The 17,677-nt window shown below is 53.7% G+C and overlaps 1 protein-coding gene across 1 annotated transcript in view; it reads left to right on the top strand.

Annotated features, from left to right (window-relative positions):
* The window catches only part of OTOG (otogelin), a 230,428-nt gene that overhangs the window by 35,959 nt on the left and 176,792 nt on the right, over nucleotides 1–17,677 (top strand). The window contains exons 6-9 of the mRNA XM_069967756.1: nucleotides 3,033–3,187; nucleotides 5,415–5,536; nucleotides 5,622–5,827; nucleotides 6,833–6,966. Of these exons, the coding sequence (XP_069823857.1) occupies nucleotides 3,033–3,187; nucleotides 5,415–5,536; nucleotides 5,622–5,827; nucleotides 6,833–6,966 (617 nt within the window). The remainder of the gene's footprint in view (nucleotides 1–3,032; nucleotides 3,188–5,414; nucleotides 5,537–5,621; nucleotides 5,828–6,832; nucleotides 6,967–17,677) is intronic.

Raw genomic sequence — 17,677 nt, 5'->3', positions numbered from 1 at the left:
GGTGTATATCCATGGTATATGTACATGTATGTGCTGTAGGTGTATATCCATGGTATATGTACATGCGCGGTAGTTGTATATCCATGGTATATGTACATGTGCTGTAGGTGTATATCCATGGTATATGTACATGTATGTGCTGTAGGTGTATATCCATGGTATATGTACATGTATGCTCTGTAGGTGTATATCCATGGTATATGTACATGCGCTGTAGTTGTATAACTATGGTATATGTACATGTATGTGCTGTAGGTGTATATCCATGGTATATGTACATGTATGTGCTGTAGTTGTATATCCCTGGTATATGTACATGTATGTGCTGTAGGTGTATATATATATGGTATATGTACATGCGCTGTAGGTGTATATCCATGGTATATGTACATGTGCTGTAGGTGTATATCCATGGTATATGTACATGTATGTGCTGTAGGTGTATATATATGGTATATGTACATGTATGTGCTGTAGGTGTATATATATATGGTATATGTACATGCGCGGTAGTTGTATATCCATGGTATATGTACATGCGCGGTAGTTGTATATCCATGGTATATGTACATGTATGCGCTGTAGGTGTATATCCATGGTATATGTACATGTATGTGCTGTAGGTGTATATCCATGGTATATGTACATGTATGTGCTGTAGGTGTATATCCATGGTATATGTACATGTATGTGCTGTAGGTGTATATCCATGGTATATGTACATGCGCGGTAGTTGTATATCCATGGTATGTGTACATGCGCGGTAGTTGTATAACTATGGTATATGTACATGTGCTGTAGGTGTATATCCATGGTATATGTACATGTGCTGTAGGTGTATATCCATGGTATATGTACATGTATGTGCTGTAGGTGTATATCCATGGTATATGTACATGCGCTGTAGGTGTATATCCATGGTATATGTACATGCGCGGTAGTTGTATATCCATGGTATATGTACATGTGTGGTAGGTGTATATCCATGGTATATGTACATGTATGTGCTGTAGGTGTATATCCATGGTATATGTACATGTGCTGTAGGTGTATATCCATGGTATATGTACATGCGCTGTAGGTGTATATCCATGGTATATGTACATGCGCGGTAGTTGTATATCCATGGTATATGTACATGTGTGGTAGGTGTATATCCATGGTATATGTACATGTATGTGCTGTAGGTGTATATCCATGGTATATGTACATGCGCTGTAGTTGTATATCCATAGTATATGTATATGCGCTGTAGGTGTATATCCATGGTATATGTACATGTATGTGCTGTAGGTGTATATCCATGGTATATGTACATGTATGTGCTGTAGGTGTATATCCATGGTATATGTACATGTATGTGCTGTAGGTGTATATCCATGGTATATGTACATGCGCGGTAGTTGTATATCCATGGTATGTGTACATGCGCGGTAGTTGTATAACTATGGTATATGTACATGTGCTGTAGGTGTATATCCATGGTATATGTACATGTATGTGCTGTAGGTGTATATCCATGGTATATGTACATGTGCTGTAGGTGTATATCCATGGTATATGTACATGCGCTGTAGGTGTATATCCATGGTATATGTACATGCGCGGTAGTTGTATATCCATGGTATATGTACATGTGTGGTAGGTGTATATCCATGGTATATGTACATGTATGTGCTGTAGGTGTATATCCATGGTATATGTACATGCGCTGTAGTTGTATATCCATAGTATATGTATATGCGCTGTAGGTGTATATCCATGGTATATGTACATGTATGTGCTGTAGGTGTATATCCATGGTATATGTACATGTATGTGCTGTAGGTGTATATCCATGGTATATGTACATGCGCGGTAGTTGTATATCCATGGTATGTGTACATGCGCGGTAGTTGTATAACTATGGTATATGTACATGTGCTGTAGGTGTATATCCATGGTATATGTACATGTATGTGCTGTAGGTGTATATCCATGGTATATGTACATGCGCTGTAGGTGTATATCCATGGTATATGTACATGTATGCGCTGTAGGTGTATATCCATGGTATATGTACATGCATGGTAGTTGTATATCCATAGTATATGTATATGCGCTGTAGTTGTATATCCATGGTATATGTATATGCGCTGTAGGTGTATATCCATGGTATATGTACATGCGCGGTAGTTGTATATCCATGGTATATGTACATGCGCGGTAGGTGTATATCCATGGTATATGTACATGCGCTGTAGGTGTATATCCATGGTATATGTACATGCGCTGTAGTTGTATATCCATAGTATATGTATATGCGCTGTAGTTGTATATCCATGGTATATGTACATGTATGTGCTGTAGGTGTATATCCATGGTATATGTACATGTGCTGTAGGTGTATATCCATAGTATATGTACATGTATGTGCTGTAGGTGTATATCCATGGTATATGTATATGTGTGGTAGGTGTATATCCATGGTATATGTACATGTATGTGCTGTAGGTGTATATCCATGGTATATGTACATGTGCTGTAGGTGTATATCCATGGTATATGTACATGCGCTGTAGTTGTATATCCATGGTATATGTACATGTATGTGCTGTAGGTGTATATCCATGGTATATGTACATGTATGCGCTGTAGTTGTATATCCATAGTATATGTATATGCGCTGTAGGTGTATATCCATAGTATATGTACATGCGCTGTAGTTGTATATCCATGGTATATGTACATGTGCTGTAGGTGTATATCCATGGTATATGTACATGTGCTGTAGTTGTATATCCATGGTATATGTACATGCGCGGTAGGTGTATATCCATGGTATATGTACATGCGCTGTAGGTGTATATCCATGGTATATGTACATGCGCTGTAGTTGTATATCCATAGTATATGTATATGCGCTGTAGGTGTATATCCATGGTATATGTACATGCGCGGTAGTTGTATATCCTTGGTATATGTACATGCGCGGTAGTTGTATATCCATGGTATATGTACATGTATACACTGACCTGCAGCTTCTTTCTCAGTCTATAACACAGGGCCGGAGCGGGAGAACATCTGTCGGACCTGGGGCCAGTATCATTATGAGACATTTGATGGAGTTTATTTTTTTTTCCCGGGAAAGTTGACCTATGACCTTGTGCGGCATGTAGAAGCGGATGAGCAGAGCTTCGCCATACAGGTGATGTGTTTGCATGCGCCTCCTCCTTCCCATAACTCCCAGTGAGAGTTGCTACAAGAAAGGGGCGGGGTTTATGCAGAAATGGGGTGTGGTCTATTGGGTGTCTGGTCTGCACAGTACCTGTGGCCGTTGTGCTGGGGTCACATGATGGACGCCACCTGGCATCTGCTCTGTATAATATAGTGCCAGGGACGTTGCGGCACGGGTCAGAGCACGGGCAGCCGGGTTCACTCAATGCGTGTGACAGGATGATGGACGGGCGGACATTACTGCCGGGGGGATCAGTACAATTGCAGCAATTTTGCTGAAGTGGAGCCCGGCCGGCGGTCATTACCTGCCCATCCCCTGCCAGCTGCGTAGTGTCCGTGTATAATACCGCCCGTAGTGTCCGTGTATAATACCGCCCGTAGTGTTCGTGTATAATACTGCACGTAGTGTCCGTGTATAATACCGCCTGTGTATAATACCGCCCGTAGTGTTCGTGTATAATACTGCCTGTAGTGTCATTATATAATGCTGCCTGTAGTGTCCGTGTATAATACCACCTGTAGTGTCCATGTATAATACAGCCCGTAGTGTCCGTATATAATACCGCCTTTAGCGTCCTTATATAATAGCAGCTGTAGTGTTCGAGTATAATACCACCTGTAGTGTCCTTATATAATAGTGTTCGTGTATAATACCGCCTGTGTATAATACCGCCCGTAGTGTTCATGTATAATACCGCCTGTAGTGTCCTTATATAATGCCCCCTGTAGTGTCCTTATATAATACCACCTGTAGTGTCCATGTATAATACAGCCCGTAGTGTCCGTGTATAATACCACCTGTAGTGTCCATGTATAATACAGCCCGTAGTGTCCGTGTATAATACCACCTGTAGTGCCCATGTATAATACAGCCCGTAGTGTCCGTGTATAATACCACCTGTAGTGTCCATGTATAATACAGCCCGTAGTGTCCGTGTATAATACCGCCTGTAGTGTCCTTATATAATGCCGCCTGTAGTGTCCATGTATAATACAGCCCGTAGTGTCCGTATATAATACCACCTGTAGTGTCCATGTATAATACAGCCCGTAGTGTCCGTATATAATACCGCCTGTAGTGTCCTTATATAATACAGCCCGTAGTGTCCGTATATAATACCACCTGTAGTGTCCATGTATAATACAGCCCGTAGTGTCCGTGTATAATACTACCTGTAGTGTCCATGTATAATACAGCCCGTAGTGTCCGTGTATAATACCACCTGTAGTGTCCATGTATAATACAGCCCGTAGTGTCCGTGTATAATACCACCTGTAGTGCCCATGTATAATACAGCCCGTAGTGTCCGTGTATAATACCACCTGTAGTGTCCATGTATAATACAGCCCGTAGTGTCCGTGTATAATACCGCCTGTAGTGTCCTTATATAATGCCGCCTGTAGTGTCCATGTATAATACAGCCCGTAGTGTCCGTATATAATACCACCTGTAGTGTCCATGTATAATACAGCCCGTAGTGTCCGTGTATAATACCACCTGTAGTGCCCATGTATAATACAGCCCGTAGTGTCCGTGTATAATACCACCTGTAGTGCCCATGTATAATACAGCCCGTAGTGTCCGTATATAATACCACCTGTAGTGTCCATGTATAATACAGCCCGTAGTGTCCGTGTATAATGCCGCCTGTAGTGTCCATGTATAATACAGCCCGTAGTGTCCGTATATAATACCGCCTTTAGCGTCCTTATATAATAGCAGCTGTAGTGTTCGTGTATAATACCGCCTGTAGTGTCCTTATATAATAGTGTCCGTGTATAATACCGCCTGTGTATAATACCGCTCGTAGTGTCCATGTATAATACCACCTGTAGTGTCTATGTATAATACAGCCCGTAGTGTCCGTATATAATACCACCTGTAGTGTCCTTATATAATAGTGTCCGTGTATAATACCGCCTGTGTATAATAGCGCCCGTAGTGTCCATGTATAATACCGCCTGTGTATAATAGCGCCCGTAGTGTCCGTGTATAATACCGCCTGTGTATAATAGCGCCCGTAGTGTCTGTGTATAATAGCAGCCATGTTGGTGCCAGTTTCTGCTCTGATGAAGGGTAGAAGGTCATACACATAGATGGCACTACCGTTTTATCGGGTATGATACAATATGGCGTCATGTGACTTACGGGGTGCGGGTACTTTTATGACTGAGCTTGCGGCCTCCCTGACCCTCAGGTGCACAATGGCGGCTCCTGTGCCCTCGGCCCGGACGCCTGCTCCCGCTCCGTCTCCCTCTATTTTGCTGGCGCTGAGGAGGTGACGCTACAGAACCGGATTGTTCTCCTCAACAACCTCAGGTGAGCATAGTCGTCAGCGGCCAATCAGATGGCAGGATGGTGGTCATGTGAGTGTCTGGACCCCAGTGTTCTGTGTCCCCCCCAGGGTGGAGCTGCCATACGTGAGCGGGGGGCTGAGGATACAGCGTGTCTCTGGGTACATCCTCCTCACCCAGCAATATGTCTTCTCTCTGGCCTGGGACGGGCACGATGCCATCTATGTCAAGATGAGTCCGGACTATGTGGGCAGAACCCGCGGCCTGTGCGGTAACAACAACTGGATCCTCCATGACGATCTCATCACCAGCTATGGTGAGGACACCTGTCCACATTGTTACATCCATCACGTGGCACCCCGGGCACAGCGACCACATTGTAACCACAGCACATGGTCATCCATCACGTGGCACCCCGGGCACAGCGACCACATTGTAACCACAGCACATGGTCATCCATCCATCACGTGGCACCCCGGGCACAGCGACCACATTGTAACCACAGCACATGGTCATCCATCCATCACGTGGCACCCCGGGCACAGCGACCACATTGTAACCACAGCACATGGTCATCCATCCGTCACGTGGCACCCCGGGCACAGCGACCACATTGTAACCACAGCACATGGTCATCCATCCCTCACGTGGCACCCCGGGCACAGCGACCACATTGTAACCACAGCACATGGTCATCCATCACGTGGCACCCCGGGCACAGCGACCACATTGTAACCACAGCACATGGTCATCCATCCGTCACGTGGCACCCCGGGCACAGCGACCACATTGTAACCACAGCACATGGTCATCCATCCGTCACGTGGCACCCCGGGCACAGCGACCACATTGTAACCACAGCACATGGTCATCCATCACGTGGCACCCCGGGCACAGCGACCACATTGTAACCACAGCACATGGTCATCCATCCGTCACGTGGCACCCCGGGCACAGCGACCACATTGTAACCACAGCACATGGTCATCCATCCGTCACGTGGCACCCCGGGCACAGCGACCACATTGTAACCACAGCACATGGTCATCCATCCATCACGTGGCACCCCGGGCACAGCAACCACATTGTAACCACAGCACATGGTCATCCATCACGTGGCACCCCGGGCACAGCAACCACATTGTAACCACAGCACATGGTCATCCATCCGTCACGTGGCACCCCGGGCACAGCGACCACATTGTAACCACAGCACATGGTCATCCATCCATCCATCACGTGGCACCCCGGGCACAGCGACCACATTGTAACCACAGCACATGGTCATCCATGTTTCTTTATGATTTTTGTTTTTTTTTAGGAAAAGTGACAGAAAACATTGAGGAGCTTGTAAACAGCTGGAGGGAGGATGCACCCCAAAAATCACTTCTGCCCCCAGTGCCGCCTACAGTGTATGAGCCCCCATGTGCTGCGCAAAAGCCACTGGAGAGACAGGTAGAAAGCCCTGTGTATGGTGCTGTGCCCCCCCCTCTCCCGCCAGCTCTCTGGCTGTGCCCCCCCCTCTCCTGCCAACTCTCTGGCTGTGCCCCCCCCTCTCCTGCCAACTCTCTGGCTGTGCCCCCCCCCTCTCCTGCCAACCCTCTGGCTGTGCCCCCCCCCTCTCCTGCCAACCCTCTGGCTGTGCCCCCCCCCCCCTCTCCTGCCAACCCTCTGGCTGTGCCCCCCCCCCCCCTCTCCTGCCAACCCTCTGGCTGTGCCCCCCCCTCTCCTGTCATCCCTCTGGCTGTGCCCCCCTCTCCTTTCACCCCTCTGGCTGTGCCCCCCCCCTCTCCTGTCATCCCTCTGGCTGTGCCCCCCTCTCCTTTCACCCCTCTGGCTGTGCCCCCCTCTTCTGTCACCTCTCTTGCTGTGCCCCCCTCTCCTGTCACCCTTCTTCCCCCTCTCCCGGGGAGCAGTATGTAGTGTGTGATGTTGAGCTATACAGGTGGAGCAGTATGTAGTGGTGCAGTCTGGTGTTGATTTATAGAGGTGAAGCAATATATATTGGTGCAATGTGATATTGGATTATACAGGTGGAGTGGTATTTAGTAGTACAGTGTGGTGTTGGGTTATGCAGGTGGAGCAGTGTGTATTTTCTGGTGTTGGGTTATCCAGGTATTTATGGTGTAGTCTGGTGTTGGGTTATCCAGGTGGAGCAGTATTTATTGGTGCAGTCTGGTGTTGGGTTATACAGGAGGAGCAGTATTTATGGTGCAGTCTGGTGTTGGGTTATACAGGTGGAGCGGCATGTAGTGGTGCAGTCTGGTGTTGGGTTATCCAGGTGGAGCAGTGTGTTTCTGTGCAGTGTGGTGTTGGGTTATACAGGTGGAGCAGTATTTATGGTGCAGTCTGGTGTTGGGTTATACAGGTGGAGCGGCATGTAGTGGTGCAGTCTGGTGTTGGGTTATCCAGGTGGAGCAGTGTGTTTCTGTGCAGTGTGGTGTTGGGTTATACAGGTGGAGCAGTATTTTTTGGTGCAGTCTGGTGTTGTGTTATCCAGGTGGAGCAGTATTTATGGTGCAGTCTGGTGTTGGGTTATCCAGGTGGAGCAGTATTTATGGTGCAGTCTGGTGTTGGGTTATCCAGGTGGAGCAGTATTTATGGTGCAGTCTGGTGTTGGGTTATCCAGGTGGAGCAGTATTTATGGTGCAGTCTGGTGTTGGGTTATCCAGGTGGAGCAGTATTTATGGTGCAGTCTGGTGTTGTGTTATCCAGGTGGAGCAGTATTTATGGTGCAGTCTGGTGTTGGGTTATCCAGGTGGAGCAGTATTTATGGTGCAGTCTGGTGTTGGGTTATCCAGGTGGAGCAGTATTTATGGTGCAGTCTGGTGTTGGTTTATCCAGGTGGAGCAGTATTTATGGTGCAGTCTGGTGTTGGGTTATCCAGGTGGAGCAGTATTTATGGTGCAGTCTGGTGTTGGGTTATACAGGTGGAGCAGTATTTATGGTGCAGTCTGGTGTTGGGTTATCCAGGTGGAGCAGTATTTATGGTGCAGTCTGGTGTTGGTTTATCCAGGTGGAGCAGTATTTATTGGTGCAGTCTGGTGTTTGGTTATACAGGCGGAGCAGTATTTATGGTGCAGTCTGGTGTTGGGTTATCCAGGTGGAGCAGTATTTATGGTGCAGTCTGGTGTTGGGTTATCCAGGTGGAGCAGTATTTATTGGTGCAGCCTGGTGTTGGGTTATCCAGGTGGAGCAGTATTTATTGGTGCAGTCTGGTGTTGGGTTATCCAGGTGGAGCGGCATGTAGTGGTGTAGTCTGGTGTTCGGTTATACAGGTGGAGCGGCATGTAGTGGTGTAGTCTGGTGTTGGGTTATACAGATGGAGCAGTATTTATGATGCAGTCTGGTGTTGGGTTATACAGGTGGAGCAGTATTTATTGGTGCAGCCTGGTGTTGGGTTATACAGGTGGAGCGGCATGTAGTGGTGCAGTCTGGTGTTCGGTTATACAGATGGAGCAGTATTTATGGTGCAGTCTGGTGTTGGGTTATACAGGTGGAGCAGTATTTTTTGGTGCAGTCTGGTGTTGGGTTATCCAGGTGGAGCAGTATTTATGGTGCAGTCTGGTCTTGTGTTATCCAGGTGGAGCAGTATTTATGGTGCAGTCTGGTGTTGGGTTATACAGGTGGAGCAGTATTTATGGTGCAGTCTGGTGTTGGGTTATCCAGGTGGAGCAGTATTTATGGTGCAGTCTGGTGTTGGGTTATCCAGGTGGAGAAGTATTTATGGTGCAGTCTGGTGTTGGGTTATCCAGGTGGAGCAGTATTTATGGTGCAGTCTGGTGTTGGGTTATACAGGTGGAGCAGTATTTATGGTGCAGTCTGGTGTTGGGTTATACAGATGGAGCAGTATTTATGGTGCAGTCTGGTGTTGGGTTATACAGGTGGAGCAGTATTTATGGTGCAGTCTGGTGTTGGTTTATCCAGGTGGAGCAGTATTTATGGTGCAGTCTGGTGTTGGTTTATACAGGTGGAGCAGTATTTATGGTGCAGTCTGGTGTTGGGTTATCCAGGTGGAGCAGTATTTATGGTGCAGTCTGGTGTTGGGTTATCCAGGTGGAGCAATATTTATTGGTGCAGTCTGGTATTGGGTTATCCAGGTGGAGCAGTATTTATGGTGCAGTCTGGTGTTGGTTTATACAGGTGGAGCAGTATTTATTGGTGCAGTCTGGTGTTTGGTTATCCAGGTGGAGCAGTATTTATTGGTGCAGTCTGGTGTTTGGTTATACAAGCGGAGCAGTATTTATGGTGCAGTCTGGTGTTGGGTTATCCAGGTGGAGCAGTATTTATGGTGCAGTCTGGTGTTGGGTTATCCAGGTGGAGCAGTATTTATGGTGCAGTCTGGTGTTGGTTTATCCAGGTGGAGCAGTATTTATGGTGCAGTCTGGTGTTGGTTTATCCAGGTGGAGCAGTATTTATGGTGCAGTCTGGTGTTGGGTTATCCAGGTGGAGCAGTATTTATGGTGCAGTCTGGTGTTGGGTTATACAGGTGGAGCGGCATGTAGTGGTGCAGTCTGGTGTTCGGTTATACAGATGGAGCAGTATTTATGGTGCAGTCTGGTGTTGGGTTATACAGGTGGAGCAGTATTTTTTGGTGCAGTCTGGTGTTGGGTTATCCAGGTGGAGCAGTATTTATGGTGCAGTCTGGTCTTGTGTTATCCAGGTGGAGCAGTATTTATGGTGCAGTCTGGTGTTGGTTTATCCAGGTGGAGCAGTATTTATTGGTGCAGTCTGGTGTTGGGTTATCCAGGTGGAGCAGTATTTATGGTGCAGTCTGGTGTTGGGTTATACAGGTGGAGCAGTATTTATGGTGCAGTCTGGTGTTGGGTTATCCAGGTGGAGCAGTATTTATGGTGCAGTCTGGTGTTGGTTTATCCAGGTGGAGCAATATTTATTGGTGCAGTCTGGTATTGGGTTATCCAGGTGGAGCAGTATTTATGGTGCAGTCTGGTGTTGGGTTATCCAGGTGGAGCAGTATTTATGGTGCAGTCTGGTGTTGGGTTATCCAGGTGGAGCAGTATTTATGGTGCAGTCTGGTGTTGGGTTATCCAGGTGGAGCAGTATTTATTGGTGCAGTCTGGTGTTGGGTTATCCAGGTGGAGCAATATTTATTGGTGCAGTCTGGTGTTGGTTTATACAGGTGGAGCAGTATTTATGATGCAGTCTGGTGTTGGGTTATACAGGTGGAGCAGTATTTATTGGTGCAGTCTGGTGTTGGGTTATCCAGGTGGAGCAGTATTTATGATGCAGTCTGGTGTTGGGTTATACAGGTGGAGCAGTATTTATGGTGCAGTCTGGTGTTGGTTTATACAGGTGGAGCAGTATTTATGGTGCAGTCTGGTGTTGGGTTATACAGGTGGAGCGGCATGTAGTGGTGTAGTCTGGTGTTGGGTTATACAGGTGGAGCAGTATTTATGGTGCAGTCTGGTGTTGGGTTATACAGGTGGAGCAGTATTTATGGTGCAGCCTGGTGTTGGGTTATACAGGTGGAGCGGCATGTAGTGGTGTAGTCTGGTGTTCGGTTATACAGGTGGAGCGGCATGTAGTGGTGTAGTCTGGTGTTGGGTTATACAGATGGAGCAGTATTTATGATGCAGTCTGGTGTTGGGTTATACAGGTGGAGCAGTATTTATTGGTGCAGCCTGGTGTTGGGTTATACAGGTGGAGCGGCATGTAGTGGTGCAGTCTGGTGTTGGGTTATACAGGTGGAGCAGTATTTATGGTGCAGTCTGGTGTTGGGTTATACAGGTGGAGCAGTATTTATTGGTGCAGCCTGGTGTTGGGTTATACAGGTGGAGCGGCATGTAGTGGTGCAGTCTGGTGTTCGGTTATACAGATGGAGCAGTATTTATGGTGCAGTCTGGTGTTGGGTTATACAGGTGGAGCAGTATTTTTTGGTGCAGTCTGGTGTTGGGTTATCCAGGTGGAGCAGTATTTATGGTGCAGTCTGGTCTTGTGTTATCCAGGTGGAGCAGTATTTATGGTGCAGTCTGGTGTTGGGTTATACAGGTGGAGCAGTATTTATGGTGCAGTCTGGTGTTGGGTTATCCAGGTGGAGCAGTATTTATGGTGCAGTCTGGTGTTGGTTTATCCAGGTGGAGCAGTATTTATGGTGCAGTCTGGTGTTGGTTTATACAGGTGGAGCAGTATTTATGGTGCAGTCTGGTGTTGGGTTATCCAGGTGGAGCAGTATTTATTGTTGCAGTCTGGTGTTGGGTTATCCAGGTGGAGCAGTATTTATGGTGCAGTCTGGTGTTGGGTTATACAGGTGGAGCAGTATTTATGGTGCAGTCTGGTGTTGGTTTATCCAGGTGGAGCAGTATTTATGGTGCAGTCTGGTGTTGGTTTATCCAGGTGGAGCAGTATTTATGGTGCAGTCTGGTGTTGGTTTATACAGGTGGAGCAGTATTTATGGTGCAGTCTGGTGTTGGGTTATCCAGGTGGAGCAGTATTTATGGTGCAGTCTGGTGTTGGTTTATCCAGGTGGAGCAGTATTTATTGGTGCAGTCTGGTGTTGGGTTATACAGGTGGAGCGGCATGTAGTGGTGTAGTCTGGTGTTGGGTTATACAGGTGGAGCGGCATGTAGTGGTGTAGTCTGGTGTTGGGTTATCCAGGTGGAGCAGTATTTATTGGTGCAGTCTGGTGTTGGGTTATACAGGTGGAGCGTCATGTAGTGGTGTAGTCTGGTGTTGGGTTATCCAGGTGGAGCGGCATGTATTGCTGCGGCGCTTTTATATGCAGTCTGTGTTTGTTGGTGAGGCCGCAGCATTAACATGGAGGCCCAAGAACATAAAGTTAGAGAAGCCCGTAATCTGGGGAAGGTGAGTGATTATTGCTGAGTGAGCACTAACCTGCATGAGTGGACGTTACTGGTGAGCAATGTCCGAGTGTGAACCCATCAAAGTCAATGGGAAACTCAGGCGTGGCAGAGGGGAGGGTGTCTGGTCACCTGAATGCTTTAGAAAGTGATGGAGCTACCACAGGTGTGGTACTGGCGCACAGGTGTGGTACTGGCGCACAGGTGTGGTACTGGCGCATAGGTGTGGTACTGGCGCACAGGTGTGGTACTGGCGCACAGGTGTGGTACTGGCGCATAGGTGTGGTACTGGCGCACAGGTGTGGTACTGGCGCACAGGTGTGGTACTGGCGCACAGGTGTGGTACTGGCGCACAGGTGTGGTACTGGCGCATAGGTGTGGTACTGGCGCACAGGTGTGGTACTGGCGCACAGGTGTGGTACTGGCGCACAGGTGTGGTACTGGCGCACAGGTGTGGTACTGGCGCATAGGTGTGGTACTGGCGCACAGGTGTGGTACTGGCGCACAGGTGTGGTACTGGCGCACAGGTGTGGTACTGGCGCACAGGTGTGTTACTGGCGCGCAGGTGTGGTACACTGGCGCGCAGATGTGGTACTGGCGCGCAGGTGTGGTACTGGCGCGCAGGTGTGGTACTGGCGCACAGGTGTGGTACTGGCGCACAGGTGTGGTACTGGCGCATAGGTGTGGTACTGGCGCACAGGTGTGGTACTGGCGCACAGGTGTGGTACTGGCGCACAGGTGTGGTACTGGCGCACAGGTGTGGTACTGGCGCACAGGTGTGGTACACTGGCGCGCAGATGTGGTACACTGGCGCACATATGGTACGGTACACTGGCGCACATATGGTACGGTACACTGGCGCAGATATGGTACGGTACACTGGCGCAGATATGGTACGGTACACTGGCGCAGATATGGTACGGTACACTGGCGCGCAGATATGGTACGGTACACTGGCGCAGATATGGTACGGTACACTGGCGCAGATATGGTACGGTACACTGGCGCAGATATGGTATGGTACACTGGCGCAGATATGGTACGGTACACTGGCGCGCAGATATGGTACGGTACACTGGCACATATATGGTACTGGCACAGCAGGGCCCCCGGTCACCGGACTCCGACACTTTCACACTGACAGTATTGTTCACCAACCACCAGAGACTGAAAAGTTCCCAGACGGGGGCGGACATGCCTGTGTGCGGGGCAGGAGAAGGGCCGGGGGCAGTAGAAGGGCCGGGGGCAGACATGCCTGTGTGCGGGGCAGGAGAAGGGCCGGGGGCAGACATGCCTGTGTGCGGGGCAGAAGAAGGGCCGGGGGCAGACATGCCTGTGTGCGGGGCAGAAGAAGGGCCGGGGGCGGACATGCCTGTGTGTGGGGCAGGAGAAGGGCCGGGGGCAGACATGCCTGTGTGCGGGGCAGGGGAAGGGCAGGGGGCAGTAGAAGGGTAGGGGGCAGGAGAAGGGCAGGGGGCGGACATGCCTGTGTGCGGGGCAGGGGAAGGGCAGGGGGCAGTAGAAGGGTAGGGGGCAGGAGAAGGGCCGGGGGCGGACATGCCTGTGTGCGGGGCAGGAGAAGGGCCGGGGGCGGACATGCCTGTGTGCGGGGCAGGAAAAGCGCCGGGGGCGGACATGCCTGTGTGCGGGGCAGGAAAAGCGCCGGGGGCGGACATGCCTGTATGCGGGGCAGGAGAAGGGCCGGGGGCGGACATGCCTGTGTGCGGGGCAGGAGAAGGGCCGGGGGCAGACATGCCTGTGTGCGGGGCAGAAGAAGGGCCGGGGGCAGACATGCCTGTGTGCGGGGCAGAAGAAGGGCCGGGGGCGGACATGCCTGTGTGTGGGGCAGGAGAAGGGCCGGGGGCGGACATGCCTGTGTGCGGGGCAGGGGAAGGGCAGGGGGCAGTAGAAGGGTAGGGGGCAGGAGAAGGGCAGGGGGCGGACATGCCTGTGTGCGGGGCAGGGGAAGGGCAGGGGGCAGTAGAAGGGTAGGGGGCAGGAGAAGGGCCGGGGGCGGACATACCTGTGTGCGGGGCAGGAGAAGGGCAGGGGGCGGACATGCCTGTGTGCGGGGCAGGAAAAGCGCCGGGGGCGGACATGCCTGTGTGCGGGGCAGGAAAAGCGCCGGGGGCGGAGATGCCTGTATGCGGGGCAGGAGAAGGGCCGGGGGCGGACATGCCTGTGTGCGGGGCAGGAGAAGGGCCGGGGGCAGACATGCCTGTGTGCGGGGCAGGAGAAGGGCAGGGGGCAGGAGAAGGGCCGGGGGCAGACATGCCTGTGTGCGGGGCAGGAGAAGGGCAGGGGGCAGGAGAAGGGCCGGGGGCAGACATGCCTGTGTGCGGGGCAGGAGAAGGGCAGGGGGCAGGAGAAGGGCCGGGGGCGGACATGCCTGTGTGTGGGGCAGGAGAAGGGCCGGGGGCAGGAGAAGGGTCGGGGGCGGACATGCCTGTGTGTGGGGCAGGAGAAGGGCCGGGGGCAGACATGCCTGTGTGCGGGGCAGGAAAAGCGCCGGGGGCGGACATGCCTGTGTGCGGGGCAGGAGAAGGGCCGGGGGCGGACATGCCTGTGTGCGGGGCAGGAGAAGGGCCGGGGGCGGACATACCTGTGTGTGGGGCAGGAGAAGGGCCGGGGGCAGGAGAAGGGCCGGGGGCGGACATGCCTGTGTGCGGGGCAGGAGAAGGGCCGGGGGCGGACATGCCTGTGTGTGGGGCAGGAGAAGGGCCGGGGGCAGACATGCCTGTGTGTGGGGCAGGAGAAGGGGCGGACATGCCTGTGTGCGGGGCAGAAGGGCAGGGGGCGGACATGCCTGTGTGTGGGGCAGGAGAAGGGCCGGGGGCGGACATGCCTGTGTGCGGGGCAGAAGGGCAGGGGGCGGACATGCCTGTGTGTGGGGCAGAAGGGCAGGGGGCGGACATGCCTGTGTGCGGGGCAGGAGAAGGACAGGGGGCAGGAGAAGGGCCGGGGGCGGACATGCCTGTGTGCGGGGCAGAAGGGCAGGGGGCGGACATGCCTGTGTGCGGGGCAGAAGGGCAGGGGGCGGACATGCCTGTGTGCGGGGCAGAAGGGCAGGGGGCGGACATGCCTGTGTGCGGGGCAGTAGAAGGGCAGGGGGCGGACATGCCTGTATGCGGGGCAGGAGAAGGGCAGGGGGCGGACATGCCTGTGTGCGGGGCAGAAGGGCAGGGGGCGGACATGCCTGTGTGCGGGGCAGAAGGGCAGGGGGCGGACATGCCTGTGTGCGGGGCAGAAGGGCAGGGGGCGGACATGCCTGTGTGCGGGGCAGGAGAAGGGCCGGGGGCGGACATGCCTGTGTGCGGGGCAGGAGAAGGGCAGGGGGCAGGAGAAGGGCCGGGGGCGGACATGCCTGTGTGCGGGGCAGAAGTGCCGGGGGCGGACATGCCTGTGTGCGGGGCAGGAGAAGGGCCGGGGGCGGACATGCCTGTGTGCGGGGCCGAAGGGCGGGGGGCGGACATGCCTGTGTGCGGGGCAGAAGGGCAGGGGGCGGACATGCCTGTGTGCGGGGCAGAAGGGCAGGGGGCGGACATGCCTGTGTGCGGGGCAGAAGGGCAGGGGGCGGACATGCCTGTGTGCGGGGCAGAAGGGCCGGGGGCGGACCTGCCTGTGTGGGGGGCAGGAGAAGGGCCGGGGGCGGACATGCCTGTGTGCGGGGCAGAAGGGCAGGGGGCGGACATGCCTGTGTGTGGGGCAGAAGGGCAGGGGGCGGACATGCCTGTGTGCGGGGCAGGAGAAGGGCCGGGGGCAGACATGCCTGTGTGCGGGGCAGGAGAAGGGCCGGGGGCAGACATGCCTGTGTGCGGGGCAGGAGAAGGGCCGGGGGCGGACATGCCTGTGTGTGGGGCAGGAGAAGGGCAGGGGGCAGGAGAAGGGCCGGGGGCAGACATGCCTGTGTGCGGGGCAGGAGAAGGACAGGGGGCAGGAGAAGGGCCGGGGGCGGACATGCCTGTGTGCGGGGCAGGAGAAGGGCCGGGGGCGGACATGCCTGTGTGCGGGGCAGGAGAAGGGTCGGGGGCGGACATGCCTGTGTGCGGGGCAGGAGAAGGGCCGGGGGCGGACATACCTGTGTGTGGGGCAGGAGAAGGGCCGGGGGCGGACATGCCTGTGTGCGGGGCAGGAGAAGGGCCGGGGGCGGACATGCCTGTGTGTGGGGCAGGAGAAGGGCCGGGGGCAGACATGCCTGTGTGTGGGGCAGGAGAAGGGGCGGACATGCCTGTGTGCGGGGCAGAAGGGCAGGGGGCGGACATGCCTGTGTGTGGGGCAGGAGAAGGGCCGGGGGCGGACATGCCTGTGTGCGGGGCAGAAGGGCAGGGGGCGGACATGCCTGTGTGTGGGGCAGAAGGGCAGGGGGCGGACATGCCTGTGTGCGGGGCAGGAGAAGGACAGGGGGCAGGAGAAGGGCCGGGGGCGGACATGCCTGTGTGCGGGGCAGAAGGGCAGGGGGCGGACATGCCTGTGTGCGGGGCAGAAGGGGCAGGGGGCGGACATGCCTGTGTGCGGGGCAGTAGAAGGGCAGGGGGCGGACATGCCTGTATGCGGGGCAGGAGAAGGGCAGGGGGCGGACATGCCTGTGTGCGGGGCAGAAGGGCAGGGGGCGGACATGCCTGTGTGCGGGGCAGAAGGGCAGGGGGCGGACATGCCTGTGTGCGGGGCAGAAGGGCAGGGGGCGGACATGCCTGTGTGCGGGGCAGAAGGGCAGGGGGCGGACATGCCTGTGTGCGGGGCAGGAGAAGGGCCGGGGGCGGACATGCCTGTGTGCGGGGCAGGAGAAGGGCAGGGGGCAGGAGAAGGGCCGGGGGCGGACATGCCTGTGTGCGGGGCAGAAGGGCCGGGGGCGGACATGCCTGTGTGCGGGGCAGGAGAAGGGCCGGGGGCGGACATGCCTGTGTGCGGGGCAGAAGGGCAGGGGGCGGACATGCCTGTGTGCGGGGCAGAAGGGCAGGGGGCGGACATGCCTGTGTGCGGGGCAGAAGGGCAGGGGGCGGACATGCCTGTGTGCGGGGCAGAAGGGCAGGGGGCGGACATGCCTGTGTGCGGGGCAGAAGGGCCGGGGGCGGACATGCCTGTGTGCGGGGCAGGAGAAGGGCCGGGGGCGGACATGCCTGTGTGCGGGGCAGAAGGGCAGGGGGCGGACATGCCTGTGTGCGGGGCAGAAGGGCAGGGGGCGGACATGCCTGTGTGCGGGGCAGGAGAAGGGCCGGGGGCAGACATGCCTGTGTGCGGGGCAGGAGAAGGGCCGGGGGCGGACATGCCTGTGTGCGGGGCAGGAGAAGGGCCGGGGGCGGACATGCCTGTGTGCGGGGCAGGAGAAGGGCCGGGGGCGGACATGCCTG

Source organism: Dendropsophus ebraccatus, chromosome 4 (assembly GCF_027789765.1).
Source record: "Dendropsophus ebraccatus isolate aDenEbr1 chromosome 4, aDenEbr1.pat, whole genome shotgun sequence".
In the NCBI taxonomy this organism is placed as follows: domain Eukaryota; kingdom Metazoa; phylum Chordata; class Amphibia; order Anura; family Hylidae; genus Dendropsophus; species Dendropsophus ebraccatus.
Note: the sequence above shows the minus strand (reverse complement) of the source record. Positions and strands in the feature narration are given on the sequence as shown.